Here is a 25,542-nt window from a genome sequence, read left to right on the forward strand (position 1 = left end):
TGCAGGTATGTAAAGTTGATTGTTTCTAAGTTACTAGGGTGACCAGATGGTAATTTGATAAAGTTGTCATTGTAGTTTTGCATAAATTGAAAGTAGATTTATGCAAAACTACAATGACAACATTATCAACTTACTGTGCAATACACGATACCTAGAAGGGTGGCAAGAATATTTCAAGGCAGAAAATGGCAAAACAGAAATTATTGCATTTTTTTAGGAAATTGACAGGACACTGAGATGTCTGGTCACCCTAGTAACAAGCTAATGTACCCCATAAATGATTATACAGTGAAGGACAGGCTGATTTTGTCTACATTATGTTGTACACATGAGTAGGCCTATACCTAATAAAACCACCGCTTAAACTGATCTCTAACTTCTTAAACTTAAGCTGAACATGCCCCAGTTTATTGACCCCCCATGTCAAAACAGTGCCATGAAGTGAAGCACAAAGGGAAAACGGTGTCGCGACTCGCGAGCTCACGCTTGAATGAAACGCAAAATACATGGAGCGTTGCAAATGAATTAGTAGGTGTGAGCATGAAAAATATGTGTTGCAGAGATAAAATGCAATCAAAGTTCATAAGCTTCTTTTACAACTGTCATTGACTTTTGCAATGAATTATATCTTAATTTTTGCAATTCTTTATTTCTGTTTGCAAAACTTAATTTATTCTCTCAATACTTTATCTTTATTTTGCAATCTTTATTTTTGTTTGCAAAACTTTATTCTTTTGCATATATATATGTGGCATTAAATTGACTCCATACGTCTCCCTGACATGGCTGCATAAACACTGCTGCGGTTACTGAAACCACATCTTCTTACTTTGCGTGAACATTTGGGCGGCATTACGCAAATATTTACACATCTTGATGTCAAGTCAAGTCAAGTCACCTTTATTTATATAGCGCTTTTAACAATACAGATTGTGTCAAAGCATTTAACAGTATAAAATTGGAGGATAGCGTGTCAGTAATGTATAATGATAAGATTAAACACTCAATTTTCAGTTAAAGGCATTTCATTGATGTAGACATGTGGGGGCGTGTTTGAACGAGCCATTTTAGGAGGACGTGGCAGATTCTTAACTTTGATAAAGAATATCTCTTTGGTTTTGAGACTTTAGTCTTTGCAACTTCAAGGATCTTATCTATGCCCAATCAGCTTGTAACAATCCAAAGAGAAAGGAAAAGTTGAAATCGCATCATATGACCCCTTTAAAAAAAAATGTCTAAAAAGAGTTTATGCTCACAGGTTTAAATGTTATGGAAACCTACAACCGCAAGCAGGAAGTATAAACCAGAAGAAAAGCTAGATAACTGAAGTGTATAACATTTCCTTGTCACATACAATAAATAGGACTGATCATAAATGCTAAGATAGGTACAACAGATTTACAAAAAGAAAAATAATAATTTGTTTAGTGTTTTTTTCTTTCTCTCTTTCTCTTTCCAACCTGGATAGTGAAACTGTTCAAATAAAATTTATATCATGCATAAAAATGCATGGTATTAAATAGTAAAATTATAATTTTATTTCAGCAAAACAATAATAAATGAATTTACTTGCAGCATAGCTATAGAAATTATTCAAAATTATTTTCAATTTGGCCTTGAAAGACTTGACTCATGACAAAAGACTTGAGACTGGAGACTTGCATGTCTGTTAGATTCTCACATAAACGTTTATTCAGTGTTAGAAACATGTATTTATCTTAAACTGAAAACAAAATATTAATTGATTTATTTTTGCATTACAATTATTTAAGCTATTTTACATTACACAAATATGACAAGGTTCCTCTCAATCACACTGGAAAGACTGGAAACTAAAAACTACTGAAATGTTGTTCTGTAGTTTCTGTTGTTTCTGGCCTCAAGGGGCTGCCCTCCACATTTCTTTGTGGTAAGGGACTCTGTCCTAACAGGTGATAAACATGCCCTTGTTCATTCATGGTACCTTGTGTCCATGGTTTGGGTTGACCTTGGTAAGACTTCCACAGCCGGCCATAGAAAAGGTCTTTTTTGATCTTGGCATAAAGTTTTGAGGGGTCAAAGCCATTCACAGAACTTTGAGAAGCAGGTGCATCAACTGATTCTTCAGCAAATGTCTAAAATGAGAGATTTGCTGTTTAGAATGGTTTTATTGTTGTTATTATATATTGTATATTGATTAATATATATATATTGTATAAAGCATAATGTTTCCACAAACAAGGGTCGTGAGAATTGGCAGCGCTCAAACTTTAACCACAACCACGCACGTTCTCAAGAAAATAACAGGAAACTGATACCTTAAATGCAATCACTGACTATAATAAAGTGCATTTGAGACCGAAAGGAAATGGCCCAGTTAAAAATTGACTATAATGCAGTTCTCACACTTTCACTCTGCAGAATACCTTTTCAACTGTAACTGGTACTGATGTTTTTGCGAATAGTCACGTTTAGCATTTATAATTATAGAATATTAACCATACTCGTCTTAATGACAGAAAGTTTAACTCATTTAATTTATTCATTAGATTTTTTTAAAGTGTATCATTTATTTACATTTCTTCTGTTATATCTTACCTCAGCTGGTGAGTCTGTCAAGTATGTCCGTATTTTAAAGGAATTCCTCCTGCAAGGTCAAATTTCCCATGATTTTTCTCTTAGATTTTGTAAATACGTTTTAAAGTGTTTAATATACAGGTTTTGCTTTGTTTTGGTCTTAAATATATAAGTACAGAAATATTAGTCTTTTATTGTTTTGTGTAAATATTTGTAAGATGTGACTTCTACCTTCTACAGCTGTTTTTTCTGCATAAATAGAAAAGGATGGTCAGGATACAGAGGGAGAGAATAGTTCCAATGACCATTGCACCCAAATGTCCAAATAATCCCAGCCTTGGTTCTGGTTCCACATATGTAAAATCTATTACAAAAAAAATAAATAAATAAAAAAATCACATAAAACATTAAGAGTCCCAAAGGAATGACAAGGTATGTATAGGACTACATGTGTACACTTTACCTTTGATTATAGACGTGTTGATACTGACATCTTTCTTACTGATATCAGTACACTGCTCAAGTTTACCTGAAGGAAATGTTATGAACGCACAACAGATTAGCACGCTCTCGTTTGATGCTACTTTAACGAGAAGGGATGATGATGGATGAGGAGATTTTTTGTTCTGGATCTTTACTTTAGTCCCATATTTTTGCATTATGTAAATTCCAAAATGTGGGTGATACGTGCCCAGTTTGGTGCGATTCGGGCCTTTTAGCATCTCCCAGTTGATTTGTGTCATGTTTTCATCCCCGGAGAGGACACAGGTAATGTTCTGTCCATCTCCATCTCGACTGTGACTAATAGATACAGCACTGTTTGATTTGCCTGTTAAATAACACAAATGAAACACACAGAGATATTACATGGATCATTGAGACAAAATACTAAAAATGCTGAATTATGAATGCTTTGTAAAGTTCGTTTAGTGTTGTTACTGATGAAATGTTTTTACCAGTAAATCTTTGTGATTATAAACTTGTTATTTACTAAAAAGAATAATGCTTTGCCTTCTTTAAACATCTGAAGCTATTATGGAAACATTTGTTTTAAATTTAGTCTCAGAAGTGGTTGCTGAAATTTATATACTGCCCTCAAAAATGCTTTAGAGAGGGCAGCTAATGACACATGTTGAAACTACAATACAAGCTGTGTTTAGAAGCGAAAAAAGAAACTTGCTCTACAGTAAAAAATAAAAAAAGGTGAAGAAGCAATTTTCATTCAGTCTCAAAATGCTACTACATTTAATAAGCATTTACCGCAAGTAATTGAATTGGAACTGAATTAGAAAATAACTAGTATTTTCTTGTAAAATATACTACAATAATCTTACACATTTTATTTACAACTTTAAAAAATCCAAGTTGTTTTGCACAGTGTGTTTAAATTTATTACTCTTTGACAAAAAAGAAAAAAAACAGTCTGTGCAAATCAATGATCAAATCAGGATGAATCAGTATGAATTCTAAAAGTGAATCACAGGATAAAAATTAAAATGTATGATACTACATATTTTGATAATACTAAGGTACAATACTATGATACCAATACTAATACAATAATATGATAATCGAGTGATCGCTCATTTGTTTATGTAAGATGTTATCAGTGAAAATGCAGTTTTCAGCAGTGCATGTGAAGCCGTTGGCTTATGCTTGTGTGAGCATATCAGTATCAAGATACATGATGTCTTGATTTACCATAGAATCATTTTTGTCATTCCATTGCTTTAACTGTTCTTTTTCTGAATGCATAAAAGAAATTTAGCATTGTCTGCTCAAACTAATAAGCACAGACTTTTTGGTTGTCCATACGCTTTTTTAAATACACACAATATGAAAATGTTTTTTAAGTTAATTCACACAATATACACTTACCTGATTCCAGGAAGGCAAGGATAAGAAGAGCGCAAAGAAAGTTGCTTCTCATGGTTGTCGAGCCAAACCAACATAGGCGTTCTCTTCCGCCTGTTTCCTGCTTTGTCTATTGGGTTTTTTTTAATTGTGTTGTTGTACTGACTAGACCTCTCTATCTGTCCGTCTTACCATCAGCTAATCTGAATGAGCCTTCATCTTCCTTCTTTTTTCTCTTTTGCTTTTATTGCCAACTCAGTTAGATCTTTGATGTCTCTAAGAAGGAAATGATGCTTGAACGTGGGAGTTTCCACCAAGCATATCTTTCTACCAAGAAACGGTTGTCACCTCGAGTTTAACAGTATAAAGCAAGTAGTGTATTATATGAGATTTTAAAATGAATATGCAAAAACTGTAAGCAAAATCATGCTCACCACATTAGCTTAAAAAACACACACTAGAACAAGGGAAAAAAATATTACAGGTCGTAACTTTTAGGTTTTGAGGAAATGGAATCATTTAAATGGAAACTGCAAGGGTTTGCCAAATCAATGGAAACATCCATCAAATATGTTAATGGAAAATACATCGCCTTTTATTCTGAGAGGAGCTTTAAATCATAATGTAATGATACCTTATTTGGAACTGTAAGTGATATATTGCTGAGCCAGGAGGTTAAACAATTTTACTACAAGGTGACAACTGAGATGGCCAGACACGCACACACATAAACGTCAAGCTAGGGCTGTGTTGACATCTGTGCTTGCTTATTTTGTCTTACGCTCCCCACAGCCCCATTTGTAAGACTGCCAGTAAGACCTGTTAACAACAAACCGTTAAGAGGTTCCTTGTCATGTCATTTAGTATTATCATTTGCGATTGTGCCTTAAAATTACCAACACTGATAAAAATTATTCTGTGGTGAAGTAAATACTATGGAAAAACAAAAGTAGTTTCCACATTAAATAATTTAGTTCAGGCAAGAATTAAAAAAAGAGTCAATTCTATATCAGTACTCAATTCAAGCTTAGAAATTAAAGTTTGAACACATATTTTACTTGGAATTGTTTATGTTTACAAGGATTTTTGGAGTAAATTTCAAAGTTATGATAGGCCTACTGGTGTTCCCATGATGCCCTGGGACATGAATAATTAATGAGGTTGAATTTTGCACTGTTATTGAGTTGTATATACACTGCTTTATGGTTGCTTTTGTTGTTAGGTTTGGTAACTTGCTGTTTTGTGATACTAATTTTCTGCTCAAAATGACCCATTTATACTCAAACACTGATGTTACCGTCATTGTGTATGTGTACCAAGTGTTCATTTGGAAGTTAACTATATATTGTGTAGACATATTATCTTAGAAAGTGTAATTAGCTGTGTACTGCCTTGTTAACTTAAATATTTCTAAGTGAGCCATGTGCTTTAATAGTATGGCTTTTTTTTCAGTGCTATGTTGTTGGAGTGAAGTTCAGTAATAATGATTGAGTAAAATATACTGACTGTTATTTACTTATTTTCTTTGCTAATTTTACATAAATTAGTTAAGTTTGTCTCAATTCTATACTTAAATTTACTTTAAAAATGTGTGCAAAGCTTGCAAAATAAAAATTAATTAAATTTGACTTTTTTTTTTTCAGTGTAATTTGATGTTCCTGTTCAAAAATAACTGGCCTTTTAAAATGTGTTTGTAAATCTCTCATTCTCATTATGCTATATTATCACCAAATCTTGGATTTAATCATTTTGTCAACTTGTTTTCTTTCAGTTTTAGCACAGGTTTTGTGTTTCTTTTTGAAAATGGTTAATTGTAGGTGAAAGTGACTCACTGTGTGATTTAATTTCCTTTCAAGACACTTTGCTGTAACCAATTACCACCTGAAACAGAAAATGTTAAAGGAAATGAGAAAAAGTAGGTATATGGAAATGACTGGATTAGACGTTAAAACTGTACAACAATTTTATTTTGTAGCAATACTGTAACACTGAAAAAAGTTGCATGTATCTGTTAAATGCAACATCATAAACTTTATTTTTTATTATTTTTTTTTTTTCAGATGAAGACTCGATTGCATTTTAGCAGCCATTCAAACATTTTCTGTGAGTCTTGTTTGCTTACTCAGAAATCAGTAACTATCTTAGGATCAACTATGCACATCTATATTTCCCCCATTTATTTAAAAGTTACCTATATGTAAATGGAGCTCATACGACAATGTTTAGACCATGTACAGTTTCCAGTAAGAAAAGCAGGTCAGTTAGTGAGCGTGTAGGTCACTCTGTCCTCTTGCTATACAGCCACCGTCCCTTCTCTCCTATAAATGGCCTTGGTCCTAATTTACACTCAGTCCGCACCATGTGCTCTGTTGCTCGCTTTCTCTCTCTCTCCTGCTTTCTTACACAGACACACATATGCATTTACACACAAACCTCTGCCCTATTCTGAACCTCAACAAATCCATTTGAGTTATTTATGAGCCATTAACATCTGCTCCTCTTAAAGACTATTCAAAGCCTCTGGAAAAAAAATCTTTGGAACCCAATTGGTCTATACCATAGGAAGATTTGAAGGAAGAACCTAGAACGGGTGCATACATTTACTCAGACACATTCAGACAGATGTTTTGGTCACTCTGATATTGTTGTCATGTCTATTCACAATGCTTTTAAGATTCATGTGATTATGATTCATCTGATCAAGATTTTGTTGTCTTGTAGTGTGCTTAAAATAACATCTAGAATTAACATTAGTTGATGTCCCCCTGTAGCTTTGTGCTTTGTTCTTAAATCCTGTCTGCTTGATTATTTTCCTTTCTATTTTTATTAGACATGTGCGTCCTTTTTCTGTATCCTCTGCTTCTTCCTCTGACCCATTTTCTCTCCTGCCGTCTCTCTCTCTCTCTCTCTTTCTCCACCCCTCCCCCATTCCCATCTGTCAGATGGACAGGTGTATACATACAGAGGATTGAGCGTTGTATGTGGCATGTGATCCTATACTAACACAGTTTATTGCGGATATGTTGCTGTAAACATAATTTATGCAATGCATAACTGACCATTTTCTCCCACACAGATATAGATACATTAATTCTGCTTTAATTGATTGGTTTCGACAAACATTCTAACCACTGTCAGCATAATTTGGAATTGAAAACTGCATTGCACTGCACTTTAAGACTTCTGCTGTCTCCTTTTTACCTGCAGTTATATATAAATTTACTCCAAATACTGTTGGCTCTTATCATAATTTTTGTAATATCTAAAATATATATACATACAAAAAACAAATACATACAAAAACATGTACATGTGTGTGTGTGTGTGTGTGTGTGCGTGCGTGTATGTGTGTGTATGAAGTAGAAAGACTGATATAGTTATATATAGTTACACACACACACGCACACACACCTGTATGCTATTTCAGTCTTTCTACTTTGTGTGTGTGTGTGTGTGTTTACACTTGTTTATATTCATTCACAGAGGAAGTGTTGCATAATGCATCCATGTAACACTATAACCATCACCCTACTTTTCTATATTCTGTGGCTCTGGAATACATTAGCATGTGTTTTGTATGTACACTGAGGAGAAAGATGAAGCCAGCTTGTGTGCACGATCCAGGTTCCCCCACCTCTTCTCCTTTAACCCAGCCTTACTTCAATATCCATATGGGGTCTTACACCCTGATCCCCCACCCCCACTTCAACACACATAGACTGACCTCAGCCCCCATACACTGCATTTTATTACACTGCAATACACTGTGCTTCCCATCCCCCTCCATAGCTCTGCATAGCAAGAAATAGAGTTTGGGTAAATTCCACTCGGTATGTTTTCTAGGCCATTGCCATTATATAATTCACAAAGTACCTTATGAATTGATTTCATTCATTCATTCATTCATTTTTTTGTAAGTACATGCAGTACCATTTCACATCACAATAATTTTTACAACTGTGTAATCCCACCTTAATTAGTATTATGAAGGTCAAATATGATGATTTTATTTTGATTTGAACACCTCATTAATGTTTTGGAGCAAATGTTCAATATAATTACAATCATAAAAACAGAAAGGGTAGGTGTTTCTTTTCTTTTTTTTGCGCTATACTTTTTGCAGTATTCAACTTCCTCATCATTTCTTTTTTTTAAGGGGGCACACTCAGAAAGCAAGTCAAATATATTTTCTCTTTTCTCTTCATCATAAAATTGCATACATTAATCAAGGTGCTTAAGTAACCACACACACACACACACATATTGGCATGTCTCCTTTCAACCAATTAATAATCCATTGTTGCTGATTATTTGCTGGCATCTTAAATGTCACTCTTCCAAAAGCAACCATGTAAGACCAAAAATATCAGGAATTAATTGATTTGAGTCGTGATGTCAGAATTCTAGACTCATTTTATTTAATCTCACCTCGATTTACTTAACTGTATTAGAGTGCAATGCATTTCTGAAATGTTCATTGTAATCCAAGAACAGGTGGCATGGGTTTAATTCTTCAAACCTATCTTTAGCAGCTGTCCATCTCTCATTTTCTGTCTAAAGTAGGCTTCCACCATTTTCACCAAACATTTGAGACATTCACATTGCCCTCTATGTGTTTATTAAGAAACGCTCATCTACAAGACACTGTATTGTTCTTGTGTTCCGCAGTAGCAGTAGCAGAATACTAGAGGTCAGTAATGTGAGGCTGCAGAGACAGCTGCTTCTCATGTCAGCATAGTTCAGCAAAGCGTCTCACGTTCTCCATTTGTCATTGCCTGATACATTGACTTTCATGAGACTGCGTTTGATTCACTTATCTTATGCTATAATGCTCTTCCCTTTAGCTGCATGTTTGTTGCTTACCAAGCCAAAATTTTTTACATTATGTGCTGGCAGTGCGTGGGTTCTCTATAATATAATGGAGCAATCGTTATTTTATTTTTATTTTTTGGATAATAGTGGGCCCAAGGACAAAGCCTTATATTTTGGAATGGTTAACATACTGTCACCATGCAGCACAGGGTTCATATTTTGCGAGGGTTGATTTTTGAGTCCATCAATAAGACAATAGCTCATCAAAAATCTAAAAACCAATCACGCTTAAACAACAAACCTGATTAGTAGCCTCTTACTAAGCACCCTGCCTAGTAGTTAAAGCAATTAGTAGGCAAAGTTTCATTATACCTGCAGTTGTAAGGATTTTCTTGTTGGTGACTAAGGCCTAGCTTGGCAAGCATTGTGTATTGTCAGCTGCTTGTCCTGGTATTTGTCTGTAACATGATTTGTGTAATGTGTAGGTCACTTTGAGAGCTTTCTGATTATACACATTGTGATGCATATTAAAAACAAAAAACTAATGTATGCCTCTCACTTTTTCAGAATAACATTCACTTCCTTTCTTAACACTTTGAATTCATTCTATGCCTTGTTTGTTTAAAGGTTGTTTTAGTTTTTTTCTTTTTCTTTTTTTCTTTCTTTTTTTTTTTTTCTTTGCTTGTTTGTTTATTGCTAATCGCAGTACAATACACAGTTAGGTAAACACACACACAAATATCTCTAACACTAAGTTTTGATTAACAGTTTGGAAAAGAAAACAATTATTCTAATACATCAATTGAAAACATCACTTAGCGCATAACATCTAAACTATGCTATTTAGATACAATTTGTTCATTCTGATACTGCATTGCAACTACAGCAAATGGCTAAAACCTCACCAGTCCTTTTACAAATTCATTTGATCAACAAAATGTTAGTCACAGGTCTTCATATAAAGCTGTTTGTTATCTGCCACATTTTCAATCTTGCAAATGAATTACCGCATTACATCTGTCGTCATTAAAGATAGAGCTCATTACGCTTACGGTGTTACAATGATAATGACAAACACTCTGACAACATAAACACTAGTTAAAATGTTAAAAATGTTAAATGATTATGCACAAGGTAAAGTAATACAAAAACACAACAAAAGGTTGACATTAACCAAGAACCTCAAAAAGACTGCAGTGACTCGGTGTTTGTTTTCCATCACATATTGCAGTCATAAAAATGAAAATTCTCCAAAAATTCCAAGGATCTCAATGAAAGATATACAGAATTTTAACATTTTGGGTCTTGTCAAATACTTTGTCTTGAACCTATGGTTTTGGGCTTTTTTTTAAATGGCAGAAAGTAAACATGACAGTTGTGTTTTCATGGGGTTCATCTAGATTTCTACTGCATTCAGCATGTGATCTTTGGGAAACTATAAGTAGAATTTCTGTCACACTTGACAGCAGAGACCAAGCTCTGAATTTGGATGTTATCTAGGTTTTTTAAATAAATTATTTACATATTGTTTAATATTACAGAAAAACAAACATTTACATGCAGTAAATCTGTCCTATACATATTAAACATACACATGTCACTGTAATTTAATGTAACAAAATGCAAAAGAGCATGTGCACATAGACTGGTTTCATACCCAGTAGCATATCCGTTACTTAAATAAGATAAGATTATTTCATACCCATGCCTAGTCACACTTTAAACTGCTTCTGGACCATCCTGGATGATTATTCTGGTTCATCCAACCATTTACAATTTCCTACAAACATTCATTGGGACATTTAACTTTAAGTATAGGCAAATTTAAACTTAAATTGAATGAATTAAATTCAAAGAATAGGGAATGAAATGAATTTAGCAAATCATTTCTGACATAGAGTTTACCAGCCAGGATTTGTACTCAAATTAACAGTGTACTCAGTTTTTTTTTAAAAAAGAGAAAAAAGTACAAACTACAAAAAACAAAAAAAAAACAATACTAGCAAATTAAGTTAAACCACTGTCTACACATAATAACCGCTGCTGTAATGTTGATTTTAAGAAGTGACAGTTTCTAGCTTTGGAAACATTTCTAAATATATATTGTATATTAAAATATTCAAGCGGAGTTATTTGTTAAATATACAAAGAAATAGGTATATAGAGATGCACACAATTACAACAAAATACTGCAAGCAAAAAAAAAAAAAAAAAAGATCAGTGATTAGATTTTTTAATCCTTTTATACAATTAGTGAAGTATAGCCTATAGTATCTAAAAATGTATATCATGGCTAAAAAAAAAAAAAAAAAAAAAAAAGGAAAAAAAAAAAAAGGTTTACCCTTAGCAATTTTAAACACCCTGTCTAGACTTTTTAATTGTTTAATCATTAATTAATTTGTCAATTATCACCAATTCCAATTTGACAGGTTCTAAATGTCAATATATTAGTACAAGGTCTTTGTGCTCAGTGTAAATCTAGTCACATGCTCATTGTAAAGCCCTTCCCCACCCATTCACACAACATGCACATTTCAAAAACCTCTCATGGATTATAAGGTTTTTAAAAAATTACTGTATTTAAAATAGTTCTGCATCTCTCACAATCTCTGAAAAAAGGAACAGACAAAGGTAACAAAATATTAAAATATTTTCCATTAGTTGTCACATCACTGCTTGAGAATAAGCAGTCATATTGGGTAATAAAAAAAAAATCTTTAAAAAAACCAAAAAAACGGAAAACAATTTATCCTATAATCAAAATGCCTTTATGGCATTGAAACTGTATTCACCCTCTTGATTGACAGTTGGCCATGAGTTCTTTTTTTACATTTTTTATCTCATTTACAAGCATTAGTTTCCCATCATAGGAGATTTCAAATATTCTGCACAAACACAAAACATGACACCCAGTTTGTATCTAGGGCTAATGGGAAGACTCGAGCGAAAACAAACTCAACAGCCACTGCTGCATCAAGAGAATGGATGACGTGGACATTCAAACCACCACCTTCTTGAGGTCTGTAGAAATCATGGTCCCTGCTTTGCTGATAGTGGTAACTATATCCATCAGCGGTTTCAGACAGGTACAGTGTGGCTTATTCAGACAATGGTCATTAAGTAGGAGCTTTATTAACGGCTATAAAGTCAGGAGCACACCAATAAAAATATCCTTGAATTTAAAAACGTTACGCAGACAGGCCCACGCTCCTATTCCGATTACAAAAAAATATATAGCACGATCCACTGAATGACCATGACTGTTACAGCAACCCACACTGATGTTTTATGAATATCCCCACTGTGCTTTGGAATATCTACATATCTACAGTATAAAGTGCAGCACATCAGAACAGCTAGATGAATGGTTAATCCAATCGGAGTTGGATGACTCTGACATGGCGTGAGATAAAACACAATTTGCACTGGGATCTAGTTGCATTTTACCTCCAAATACTGCATTAGATTTGTAGATTGAATGTAACAAAATAGCTTAGTGCACCACAGGTGAAAATACCTGTGATTTAGCCATTTCAGAAGCATCTGTGTATAGACACAGTATATGTTTTTTCTATGGAAAACAACATAGGGAGAAGCAGAGTTGAAGCTCTGATAGTGCAAATCAGCAGTTTAACTGATATCACCTGGATAAGGCTTTCAGTTAAGTTCTTTTAACGTTCGAATAGTGACTTGGAATAAAGAAAACAAATCTCCCTGGTGGTTTTCCCCTCGTTCACAAAACATGCAATACACAGCTGATTCTAATACACATAAAGCCCTTCATAAACATTACAAAGCAGCCAGGAAAATGAAAAACAAAAGATGCCACCATGAATAACATAAAAATCAGGAATAGGTACAGAGCAGCGTGGCAAAGGACAGTGCATTCGTATGACAAGGCTGGAACCCAGCCTTCTTATTTTAACCTCTCCTGCTCACTCTTTCCATGTGTCAAGCCGACGGGGATCAGGTGGAAGGTAAAGGGAGTCTGGGGTGAACCCTTGTTCTACGCAAGATGACACTCTCAGGATCCAGTTTCACTTACTCAGAGATGAGCCCTGAAACTTTAACTGGCCCACAGTCACACAGGATAACAAGTGTCTGAGTATATATTTGCTTTCGTATGACTTAGCACTCGAGGTATTACTTTAGTGCTGAGTCTGATCATACAGATATCCTGCTCTGGGTTGGTCTATCTATGTTGTCCTCCTCAATAGTGGTTTGGCGCTAATTACCAATACAAGGCCTCTCTTGCGAAAGACCACTTCCCTTTTTTGTCACAAATACAGCGTTCCAAATAAGTTTTACAATACAAAATGAACGTTTACTAATTTTTAGAGCGGTAACGCGATCTGGATCACATGTCCTCTCCTCGCTGCCTATTCCTAGCATAGCCACAGCTTCATCTCTCATCTCCCTCTGCAACCTGTCTTATTTTTCCATTCCAGAAAAAGAAAGTGAAAAGCCACTTCATAATTGAAAGAAATGGGTTTAAAGTTCACTCCTCGTGTGCCAGCGAAACAAGGGGCAACGTATCCTTTACATCACTCCACCATCAGGTGGTCACATGCCTCTAACCTTTTATAGTCTCGTGGACCTGGCACTAGGACCTGTGTAAAATATAGAGTTACAACCTCCTGCACAATTCACAAATACTCAGAAAGGCAATTAGATATCCAAAGTGCTAAAAAGTGGAGCTGAAAGATAGATAGAAGCAATAAATAAAAGAGAAAAATTCTTAAAAGATTACTGGATTATTAAATGTCACACAAAAGAAAGTAACGGCTAAATATAGAGGCTAGTGTACTCAGGGAACCTTCCACCTCTAAGGTAAGCTGACATAATACATCACACTTAAATCTAAATGCACTGCGCTATGTACAAAAGAAAACACAAACCAAACACATTTTGGGTCTCTAATCCATCATGTCGCATTCTGACGAGTGCTTTAGAGGCAAATTAAAAATAGCATCTCTTGACTCTAACATCATTTGTAGATTTTTGAAGGCCAGTAGACATTGTTTTAAATTGGGAAAATGTCATTTTTAATGGGAAACTGAAGCATTAATGTTTCTTGTGCTTCACGACTTTCTATTTTGAAACTGATTTGCTCTGAAAGCATGTAGCAGACATGTAGGATTTTGAGATTTCAGCCAGAAAATCACCCCCCTTCCAAGCAAACATATAAATTTAGATATATGTACACCTATACAAATGCAATAAACTGTTATTGGAATTACAGTTAATAATCTGTAAAATGCCTTGACTTTCAGAATCAAAAAAGACTGCCTATTTGCCATTTATAAATACTGACCGCAATACAAGTCCCACATGCAGCTGTCCAAATGAAGGAGGAAAGGAGGCCTCCTTTTCGTCAGTGGATGTTGAGAGTTCATACAAGGGCACAAAATAAGTCCACCAAATGAACTCAAACCAAACACATAATTAGTAAAAAGAATAAAGAAATTCTTGGCTTTAGTTTAGTGGATACAGATTTGGATTCAAATCTGCCTAACAAATTGTGGTTAGACCCTGTGAGGGCTTAAACTATAAGTTATATATTTTCATAAGTATATATTAAGCTATAAATTAACTGAATTTGAATCTCATTCTGCCACAGTGCTTCAGGGAAAAGCACGCTGCAATCTGGGTTTGGGGCAAAGGAACTAAATATGGTTCTGAGGATGTCTAAAGGCTTTTTCTGTTCTTCTTTTTCCATGTTGGTAATACTTCACTTTACTTTCTTCACTTCAGGCCAATAAAAGGAGATGATTTTATATGATTTCATCCATTCTTTTCCTCTGATAAATTGTGTCAGTCTTTCAACTTCAAAAAATCAATTAAAAAACTTCAAATATTCTTCATAGAGATGAGCAGTTGTCACTTGTTTTGCTCAGGTTTCCAATGTCCTCATTTGTTTTCTTGATTCCGTGGGTGAATCACAAGAGCCAGCGTAAGATTTTCAGAGATGATCATTATTATTATTATTTTTTTTTTTAATTGGAGCACCTAATTTGGACAAATTTCCTTAAGATCATGTTTCTTCTGAATCACAACAAGTATACGATGTAACAAAATCACTACATAGTGATGTATCAATTAAATTAAAACACATTATTTTTTAATGAACTACAAGAACATTTATTTAAACATTTATATATATATATATATATATATATATATATGTATATATATATGTATATAAACTTATATATTTCCTGTCTTATGTATTTAGATGTGATCCTGCCAAATAGTCCACTTACAATTATTTTAGAACTAAAATATAAATCAAATGATAAATCTAACACAATTGTACATGTCTGTTTCATTATTAGTTATTAATCATATCTAACTGAATGTACTTCTAGCAATATTCCAGTGTATTATTGAAACTGCACTTCTACAGTTAGGTACAAATACAGATAGAACATCATTTTAGCAAACAAGTACTTAAAGCAAAAACTTGAGACTGTAATCTAAATGTATAAGCAAGTTCTTAGCCAGACATTTATCATTTGATACAGAGTTTTAAGCACTGCAAAGTGCCTTTAGAGGAAGAGTTACTAATTTTTGGAGGTGCATATTAGAAAGGCTGAAATTACATTTACCCCATTGTGGAATTTTTTAGTATTTTCAAGTTAATTAAAACTGCCTTTGAAGACCATTTCGATCTCCATAAGGGCAACCTGTCATAAAGTCCCAGAAATGTTGTTTATTTTTCCTCTAAACACTCTAGCAGCTACAGTGCCACATTCTGAAAAAGCAACAGACACTAAAGTGAGATCCATTTTTTTTTTTATCATAAAGTGCCCTAAAGATTGTGCAGTTTTCTTTTTAACTCAGCATGAGTAAATATGCTTTCACTGTCAGCGATGCCAACAAATGAAAGGGCCTGGAACAATTTGGGTCCCTATTTTATATAATCTAAAACTGCTTCCCTCTTTTCCAGTCCCTGTCCTGTCAGCGCCACTGTTTACAGTACTGCATATGGAAATAAATTAAATAACCTAAACAAGCATCTACTACATTTATTCTAGTTTGTTCACTAACATGCATTTTATTTTAATTAGTTGTTGTTAAAATAAATTAAATCCTATGAGAGCGTTTTCATTAAGCGGAATAGAACTGAAGTTTTTCGTCCCTTTAGAGTAGATATATTAGGTGGGTTTTTTTCTTTTAGGTGTTAAATTTCCTCTCGTTTATGTAGGTTTGGTGTCTAATTGTAAGGGAAGGTGTTTCTGAGGCTCCTCGACTAAACAACATCAGACTCCACGACGCACTGCTCTGTGTACTCCTTCACCAGCTCCACTTTAAGGGTCTCCCTAAAGAAATCAGCCATGGGCTTCCACAGCGCAGGCTCCAGGAACACCTGACACATGACGTAACCCTTCAGAGTGCCAGTATGGCACCTCAGGTGGCACAGCAGCTGTTGTATGGCCAGCATCAGGTCTTTACCAAACATGTCGATGTTGAGGTAGTACCAGTCATCACCGATTGGCACATGGAACGGGAAGGTGCACAAGCTGGCCATGGTTGGGCGCCTGGCATCGTCAACCATCCAATCGATGTCCTTCTTCAGCAGGATGGCCATGTTGCTAGGCAGAGGCTTGAAGGGCTGCCAATCTTGAACGATGGTGGCATTGGGAAGGACACCCTGCATTAGAACATCGCTTAGGAAGAGCTGATGCACCTCTGCTGGCTCCAAACGGACCGGGATGTTTGTGGTGGACAGACCTTCCCCCGCTACAGTGATATTAGGCCCAAGATCAGCAAGGCGTAATTTTAGGTCTTCGGCACGGAAGCGCACCAGAAGGATTCCCTTCACATTTGAATTAGGTAACAGAATGATTACAATGTGGCTTTAGCTGTTTTTATTTTAGGTCTGAACCAATGGTAAATATTTTATTGTAAATGGGTCTTACCTGTTTGGTGATGAGCCGGTACTTCTGGAAGTCTTTTGGCCCCAGTTGGTCATCTCTTGTCAGTCTGCTGACTTTAACGTCGGGGTACTTGGACTTAACCAGTTGAGAGCAAAAGCGAAGAAGTACCCCTGCCACACCTTTCCCCCTCTCCTGTGGAGCAACACGAAGCCCTTCCACCAGCATGGTCTCGCCATCATCGATAACACACACTGACTCCAGTGCAATCTGGAAGATGTAGTTGCATACAAATCAAGTTATATCTACGATAGAGGAAAGAGAGAGTTTTATGGTGCTCTTTTGTAAGTTGTCAGTTTCATTTTGGGATGCACAATTAATCAAAATGAAACTGAAATCGTGATATGGCTTAGTGCGTTTATCACATCACAGAAAGCTGTGATGTAATTAAAAAACATAGTCTCATGCTCTGTGTGTTTCCGAGTGAACTATCGACTTGTGTTAATTCATGATCTGATATTTTCGATGTCTCAGAGCCACAATAAATGTTGCTTCATATGAACTCCATCTCTGCACATGCTGTGAGTTTGTCAAGTATTATGTGCATCTGGGAACACAATGTGCACCAGGTTCACTTCATTTTCACGTTCGCAAAATTTCCAAAATGCTTGTGCATTCAGCATTTCAATCAATTTGTAATGATCTCTCTCAGCAGTTTTCTGCCAAAATAAAGGCTTTATGGTTTACCCTTGAAAGTAAAGAAATTAAGAAATAAATATTTAGCTGTGTGAATATAAATGAATAAATAAATCTAAATATTCCTTTTTATTTTACTGTACAAATGTATTAGAATAACAGTAATACACTCTTAAAAATAAAGGTGCTTCAAAAGGTTCTTCAAGTGATGCCATAGAAGAACCATTTTTGGTTCCACAAAGAACCATTCAGTCAAAGGTTCCTTAAAGAACCATCTCTTCCTTACCTTTTTATAATCTGAAGAACCTTCTTTCGCCACAAAGAACCTTTTGTGAAACAGAAAGGTTCTTCAGATGTTGAAGGTTCTTTATGAAACCATTTAGACAAAAAGGTTCTTCTACAGCATCGTGAAGCACCTTTATTTTTATTTATCTTTAGTGTATATTTATATTTATTTTTATATAAATGTAGAAATTATTATAAATATAAAAATATTTAATCTATTTACAACATTTATTATAAATTAAAATGTAAGTTCAAATAAATCATTAGTAGAATTATTATTGTTAGGTGCGATTTGGTTTGTGTAAAGAGTGTTCCTAAGCCAGTGTGGTGTCTTTGCTTTTTTGCATGACGTTTTAGCAGCAAGTGTAATGAGATATTTTCAGTTTTGGTGAAATGTTTATCATCTTAGAATTACTGTATATACCTGCATGTTCTTTACATGTTTTGCCCAAAATGAAGTCACACAGACTTGAATGACATTAGAATGAGTAGATGATTTTCATTTTTGTGAACTATTCCTATAAACCACTGAGGATGGAACATGCACTGCAATAAGCTCCTCATATCCGCTTTCTTACCACTTTGCCTTGCTTGCGAGCCAAAATGACAGTGCGGTTGCTCTCTTGCAGCCAGGCTTGATAGCGGGAGGGCAGATAGTCCAGGCCGCCATAGATATCCTTGCTCATGGCCATGATGTCGTCAAAGTCCTCCTCCGTCGCCACTGTAAAATGCAGCCCGGTCTGAGGAGGGGCCTCAGGGAGCTGAGAGCAGGGCAGGCTGTTTTCAATCTTCATCCTTAGAGCTGTGGACACAGATTTCAACTTCTATGATCTGTGACCCAAAAAGAGTTTCCATGCGACATTTTTACCTTCTCCCTTTGTAAATGTCGTTTCCTGCTCTTTACATTTCAAGGATGTCAAGATAGCACCTTACAAAACAAATTGTGTGAGGGTCGTTATCAGCTCAGTACAGTGCAAGGTTTGTGCCTATGTCGCAGTGTTTATCTTCCCGTGCCAACATGCCAGCAGGTTGGCATCAATAGCGGCAACTTGTAACCGTGCCCAAATGCGAGACAGCCAACGCACATACACAGACATGTCCACCTCCTATTGCCAGAACCCTTAATCCTTTTTTTAATTCTCACTGAGCAGCACCGCCCTGGTTCCCAGTGGAAAATAAACAAATTTTTTGAAAGGACTTGGGAAATAATGGTGCGAGACGTCCAGGGGAAGGTGAAGCGGATGGTTAGGCAGATGTGTGCAGGCACGCATACATGGCTAGTGAGTATCGGGGGATTGAAAGGCTGAAAATCCGTGCAGTGGGAGCAACACCGCGAACAAGTCACAGAGCAAACATTGTTTGCACCCCCTTGGGCCCGTACCGGTTGAGAAAGCCCTGGTACTTTTCCATTGATGCACTTCTGTAATGGGAAAACCCTCAATGTCTGAAAGCTTATTTGGGTTTGGCAAACATGCATTGGGCAGGACTTTGTGAGGTTGTCACAAAATCTATTCATTCATGGTTCATTTGCCAATTGCTATGCAATATTCGATTTCCAAATTTCCATGTGACTGTCTCTCGTAGTCTTTCATTTGTCCTTCAATTTATAATGGGATAGTTCGCTTAAACTGATATTTCCATTGGGCTGAATCGATGTCTTCCCCTAGTTTCCCTAAAGTCATGCCCTGTCTATGTCTGGGTAACCCTTATTAACCCCAAATTAATTTAGCCCTCAAAATAAGAGAACAAAATATCAAAGCACCAATTAGCAAATTCCATCAGGTTAGTGCAATCTGTGAGGCTGGATAACAGTCCCTTAATGAGGTCCAAACAATCTTTTTAAAATGTATTTATTTTTTACTTTCTTTAAAGATGCATGAAAATATACTGAAATCTTATATAACTATAACTCTTTGGGCGTTAGCACCAATGTGTTAATTAGTGTTTGTGAACATGCAGATATTGTGCATGACATCTTCAAACGAGATGTGTTATATAAATGAAAAAAAAAAAAAATCCTTCTCTGCTGTTATATCACAGGGCTTGTCATTTCTCCATGGGATAGACTTTAAAGTTGCCTCAGGCGGAGTTATTACAATTACGTCACACTGAAGGAAAGAATGAATGTGAAAACGTATAACATCAGAAGGCAAAAAGGTACTTTAACCATGCTTAGGGTAAAACAAAATATGAAGTCAAGAAAATAACCGCATTGTTGAGTAGATCGACAACCCAGGTGATGAAGACTGTAGATGTAGTCAACTAATAAAGTTCTCTGTACTGTATGATTTACAGCTAACTGCTCACACACTTCTTTAGAGAACCTGACCACAATATTTGTGGAATCTTCCCTTTGTATTAATCTTTTTGAATTTAGCGGACACTTTTATCCAAAGCCACTTAAAAATGTATTCAGAGTATACATTATATCAATTCATTCATTCCCTGGAACCCTTGACACTGGTGTTGCTACCACTGCTCTGCTACTGTACGAGACACTTCCCATGCCCCGGTTCTGTGGTTATAGATCTGGGCTGGTATGTAATGTCAAAAGGTTTTAAGCTCAGTCATTGCAAAGAGTGATATGTGGACTGCAGTGAAGCACTTACCCCTGGTTAGTCCAGGGGGATTATCTTTTTAATAAATGTACTGAGCATTGCTTTGAGTGTCTGTTAAATGACTACTTACTTAAATTAACACAACCAAGAAGTGATTATTGCCCAGTTAACCCTTGCCTTCACTTTCCGTTCAAACTGTGATACTGCTATGGTCAAGTTGACTCTCATGATATTATTGCACACTGCACAGCTGTAAGTATAGACAACTTAACATGCCCCAACAATCTTTAACAAAGACAATGATTTGATGGTGTAGTGTCTGACCTGACCAGAAATTTGGTACTTCTAAATACTGGGCTCTTATGAAGAGAGCAGTTTCAGTCTGATTGAGATTGCACTGATTGTAGACTTAAGTTTATTTTTCACTGCACTCTGTGTTTTACTGTATACTCAATGCCTTTGTCAGTTTTAACAAGTCAGGTAAAATGTTATAGCTGTTCTGCATCTTAACAGCATGTTATAAAAAATATGTCAGTCACTGTAAAAAATAATCATAATATAGATATGGGTGTGAAAATGAATTGGGGGAGAATAAGGAACTTCACATAAATTTGACAAAGAATATGACCATCAAAAGGAGGCTGGCGTACTAAGAAGGTCAAAAGGATGTAAATGAATGTATCTTTAAGGAAGGTTACAGAATGTCTCTGTTCTCTCTACAAGCTTATTGTGGAAAATTTACATAAAGTCTATTCAAAGAAAACATTTATCATGTTTACCAGCCCTTTGCTTTGAATAAGAACAACATGCATTCACCTGAGCATCAAACATAATATAATTTTTTTTTAAATATGATAAAGGAAAATAATACTGGCTTTGACAAACCACGATAAAATATACTGGCCCATCCATTTTCTTGCATCATATAAGATGGCAATTAATTAATTTTATTACCCTATTAATTCTTGACTCGTTTTATGTTCCTTTCTGTCTCAATCTATCTTTATCTAGAGGACAATACATTGCATTGCAATAGGTTCCCCTCCCATCTATTTGTTTATGTAAGTTCATTAGACCAGATTATGGGAGCTCAGAGGATAACCTTGAAAAATAATGTTGCTTTCATAATATGAACATTTTAAATGCCTTTAATACAATTCAGCAAGAAAGATGTTTATCATATTTAGAAAGCCACCAATACATAAGTGTTAAATGCAAATCAACCAATGCATGATGTACTAGAGACTCAATCCTATTAAATAAGTTCATTCTCAATGCTTTTTCATGCAGTCTCCATCTGGTGTATAAACTGTCAATATCTTAATATGGAGCACACATTTAAGTCAGTGGCTAGTTATGTCCTGTCACATGTTCATGATAACATAAGTGAAGTTAAGTGGAGTTAAAACATACAGCAAGCTCTTCGCGAATATGTGAAGAGAAAGGTGCATAACAGCATTCTAAAAATACAGAAGAGAATATAGTTTAACAGAATAGTTCACCCAAAAAGAAAACTTCTGTCATTATTTATTCTCTCTCGTGTCGTTCCAAGCCTGTATGTGTTATTTAGTTTTGCGGAACACAAAAGGAGTAATTTTGAAGAATTTTCAAACAGCTCTTTTTGATACAATGCCAGTTCACAGTTCACTTGAACCAAAAACAACAGCCCATATGACTCATAAGCTATATTCAGAGCCATTTGACTGCTTTGATTTGATTTCCATCCTGCATATTTCAACTGGCGCATTACACGCACTTGACAAGACATGTTAGAATCAACTGCATTTTGGCATCAGTAACTTCCAACCTGGTGCAACGTGCCAAGGTTAGGGTTAGGGGTAACCTCACACAAAGCTATCACATGACACAAGGCATATGAACTATTTTTATGTTAGGGTTTTGTCCTTTTTTGGAGCATGACTCTTATGGTCACTATGAATGGACGGAAAACAGCTGTGTAAAGATTCTAAAAAAAATCTATGGAAAAAACAACAACATTACAACATGACAGGTTTGGAACAACATGAGGGCGAGTAGATTATGACCGAATTTTCATTTGTGTGTAAATTATCCCTGTATTCATCAATCATTCTTGACAACATCATAATGAACAAAAATAATTTGCATGCTTGAAACATTATTCTTGACAGATAAAAATGGGTTCCGTCGAATTCAGACCATCAGGACTACGTACCTCTCTTCTAGACATACTAGAAAGGCACGGAAGTGTGTGTATGCAACGAACTTAAATTGTGCTCATTAAATGCAGGATTGCAGTATGTGGAGCAACATCAAAAACCAAAAGTAGCACCACAAAATGGGCCAAGCATGACACTGGCACATGCCTCGCACCACTGCAGCAGCTTGCCTGCACACCATGTCCATTAATAATAGGGCATGCCATATGTCTCTCCTACTTCTCGCGGTTATGTCGCGGAGTTTTCTTATGGTGCGTCAGCATGGGCATTCACGTGCCAGTGGAAAATAACTATGATGGGCCTGGCGAGTGGCGACTTCACACCGTCACGAACGTACAAATCTGACACAGAAGGACATAAGCACATTGCATCAGTTAATCAAAAATCACGCATCGGCCTACATTCGACTGCAACATGTAGCCTACGTGACGTACTGTACAAAATCAGACATTATTTTCTATTAATATGACGTAAATACAGCAGATATACAATGATGTCTTTAACGAAGGGTGCATTCAGCATCTTTAAAGTCAAAGCTATAACGTGTTCTCAGCATCACTGCAATACGACCCCGAGTGATTCGCCCCGCCCCCACTCACTCGAAATACAAAATTAAAGCAATAATCTAACACAAAGCCTTGCTAAGAAACCTTACTCTTATAAGGGTGCAATACATATTGTATATACGTCCATATAATGTTTCGTTTGATTTTCAAATCAATCACCAGTAAATTCTAATATAAATTTTTTTTTTTTTTTTTTAAATTAATTGTGCATAACGTTTTGACACGTCAAGCAGGGAGGCAATAGACAGGACTTTTTATCCTCTATTTACAAAACAGTTCCATTGTTATTATTGGATTACGCGCTAAATTTTTCTTCATTCCACAAACGTTACACTATACCGGCTTTCGGCATAAATTGAAAAACGTCGCACGCACAGAGAGACCAAACGCAAATAGGCTCCTCGACATGAATGCCAACATATAACAAAACCTATAATGGGGGTCTCCGGCAAATTCTTTGCATTTCATTCATTGCCTTGTCGTCTCTGATGGGTATTAATTTGGGCGTGAGACGCGAAAAAGGGTGAGAAAGACAATACACGGCAAATGCGCTATGTTCATGACAATTTGAAGACGTGAAAATCCAAGTACAATGGTTGTTTGAAGGCGTCGAGCCCTTGCCATACATAGACTGCGCTAGCGAAATCCTTTCTAGCGGACACGATAGATGATTTCACTTACCTCTGCGTCGCGCGTTGGATTTGTGAAGGATACAGAGGTCAGATTGACAGATGCTGAATAGATGTAAGATTTCGTTGCACTGCGGTAAGATTAAAGACAGAATATTTAGTAAATGCCGGTTCAGACTTACAATATATGAAGTATGAGGTCACTGTGAAGCCCCTCCTAGAATTCCCATCCCCATCCCCATCCCCCAGTAGGGAGAAGAGAGGTATGCCAACCCCTTAAACCATCACCCAATCATGGTCAATCTCTCTCTCCTCTCTCTTTGCCTGCCTCTCTCTCTCTCCTTTTTTCTCCTTCACTCCCAGTTTGTCTGAACTCTACTAGGGCTGTTCTGTTGACTCAGTGCATGCTTTTCTTCCCTTGGTTTTTGCAACTTAAATGGATACTGTACATACACAGCTGAATTTGAGTAAATGTGCTTTGCATAAGCAAAAGAGATGCTACACAGGTGCTCGCACAAGTATCGAAATTGGTGACCTTCTCCAGGTCAAGAAGGGAGGATAGAAAGACAGAGCATATTGTATAAATAATATTGTATAAAAACTGATGTTGCCTTTTAAGCCTGGCATATAGCATGTATATAGGAAATTATACAAATTATTATTATATGTAGTTGCAATTTATATTAAAGTTTATTTAAGACACTAAAAAAAGTCAATATTGATGTGTTTATTTAAAGTCTTATACTTGTAAATTAAATCATATATTTTAATTAAATGAGTTTAAAGTAGGCGGTACAAAAAAAAAAAAACATTTAGCTATACTTTTGCTGGAATTGTCGGAACAGTTGAAATTTATGAAAATGTTCCACTTTCACAATATCCAAGAAGTAGATTATTTTTCTTCATCAGCACAGGTTTGGAGAAATGTAGCATTATATCACTTGCTCGCCAAGGGATCCACTGCAGTGAATGGGTGCCATCAGAATGAGAGTTCAAACAGCTGATAAAAAGTACAGTACAGTAGTACAGTAATCCACCTGACTTCGGTCTATCAATTAACGTTTCGTGAAGTGAAAAGCTGTGTGTTTGTAATAGACAAATCTATTATTAAGGAGTTTTAACTTTAAACCAGGTGTGTCAAACTCAGTTCCTGGAAGGCCACAGCCCTGCAGACTTTAGTTCCTGCTCCAACACACATACCATGTCATTTTCAAATAAGCCTAAAGGACTTGATTAGCTGGATCAGGTGTGTTTTATTTGGGTTGGAGCTAAACTCTGCAGGGACCTGGCCCTCAAGTAACTGAGTTTGACTCCCCTGCTTTAAACCTTGGTTGCTGGCCAAAATACCAGTACATAATCCATAATCCAACAATTCCTCCAGTAATTAAAAAAAAAACATCTCTCACATTGTCCTCTAACATCCAAATCAAATCAAAAACAACATATTTGCTTAGAGCTGTTTTGGACTTTTCGATTGTAGGCTAAATGGCTCTCCATCTATGCATATTTCT

General features: G+C 35.8%; 2 protein-coding genes across 2 annotated transcripts; both read right to left on the reverse strand.

Annotated features, from left to right (window-relative positions):
• Positions 1-1,665: 1,665 nt before the first annotated feature.
• Positions 1,666-17,203, reverse strand: si:ch211-196f2.6 (immunoglobulin domain-containing protein). The gene is made up of 6 exons (XM_058781647.1): positions 17,145-17,203; positions 4,435-6,291; positions 3,020-3,385; positions 2,788-2,920; positions 2,578-2,626; positions 1,666-2,114 (listed from the first exon to the last, which is right to left on the reverse strand). Exons 2-6 carry the CDS (start codon positions 4,484-4,486, stop codon positions 1,833-1,835), a joined length of 882 nt encoding a protein of 293 aa, XP_058637630.1. The 5' UTR covers positions 4,487-6,291; positions 17,145-17,203; the 3' UTR covers positions 1,666-1,832.
• nat16 (N-acetyltransferase 16) lies at positions 8,503-24,251 on the reverse strand. The gene is made up of 4 exons (XM_058781646.1): positions 24,084-24,251; positions 18,659-18,882; positions 17,145-17,369; positions 8,503-17,041 (listed from the first exon to the last, which is right to left on the reverse strand). The coding sequence occupies exons 2-4, from the start codon at positions 18,872-18,874 to the stop codon at positions 16,475-16,477; spliced, it is 1,008 nt and encodes a 335-aa protein (XP_058637629.1). The 5' UTR covers positions 18,875-18,882; positions 24,084-24,251; the 3' UTR covers positions 8,503-16,474.
• Between the last annotated feature and the right edge of the window lie 1,291 nt (positions 24,252-25,542).

This window comes from Onychostoma macrolepis, chromosome 07, assembly GCF_012432095.1.
Source record: "Onychostoma macrolepis isolate SWU-2019 chromosome 07, ASM1243209v1, whole genome shotgun sequence".
In the NCBI taxonomy this organism is placed as follows: domain Eukaryota; kingdom Metazoa; phylum Chordata; class Actinopteri; order Cypriniformes; family Cyprinidae; genus Onychostoma; species Onychostoma macrolepis.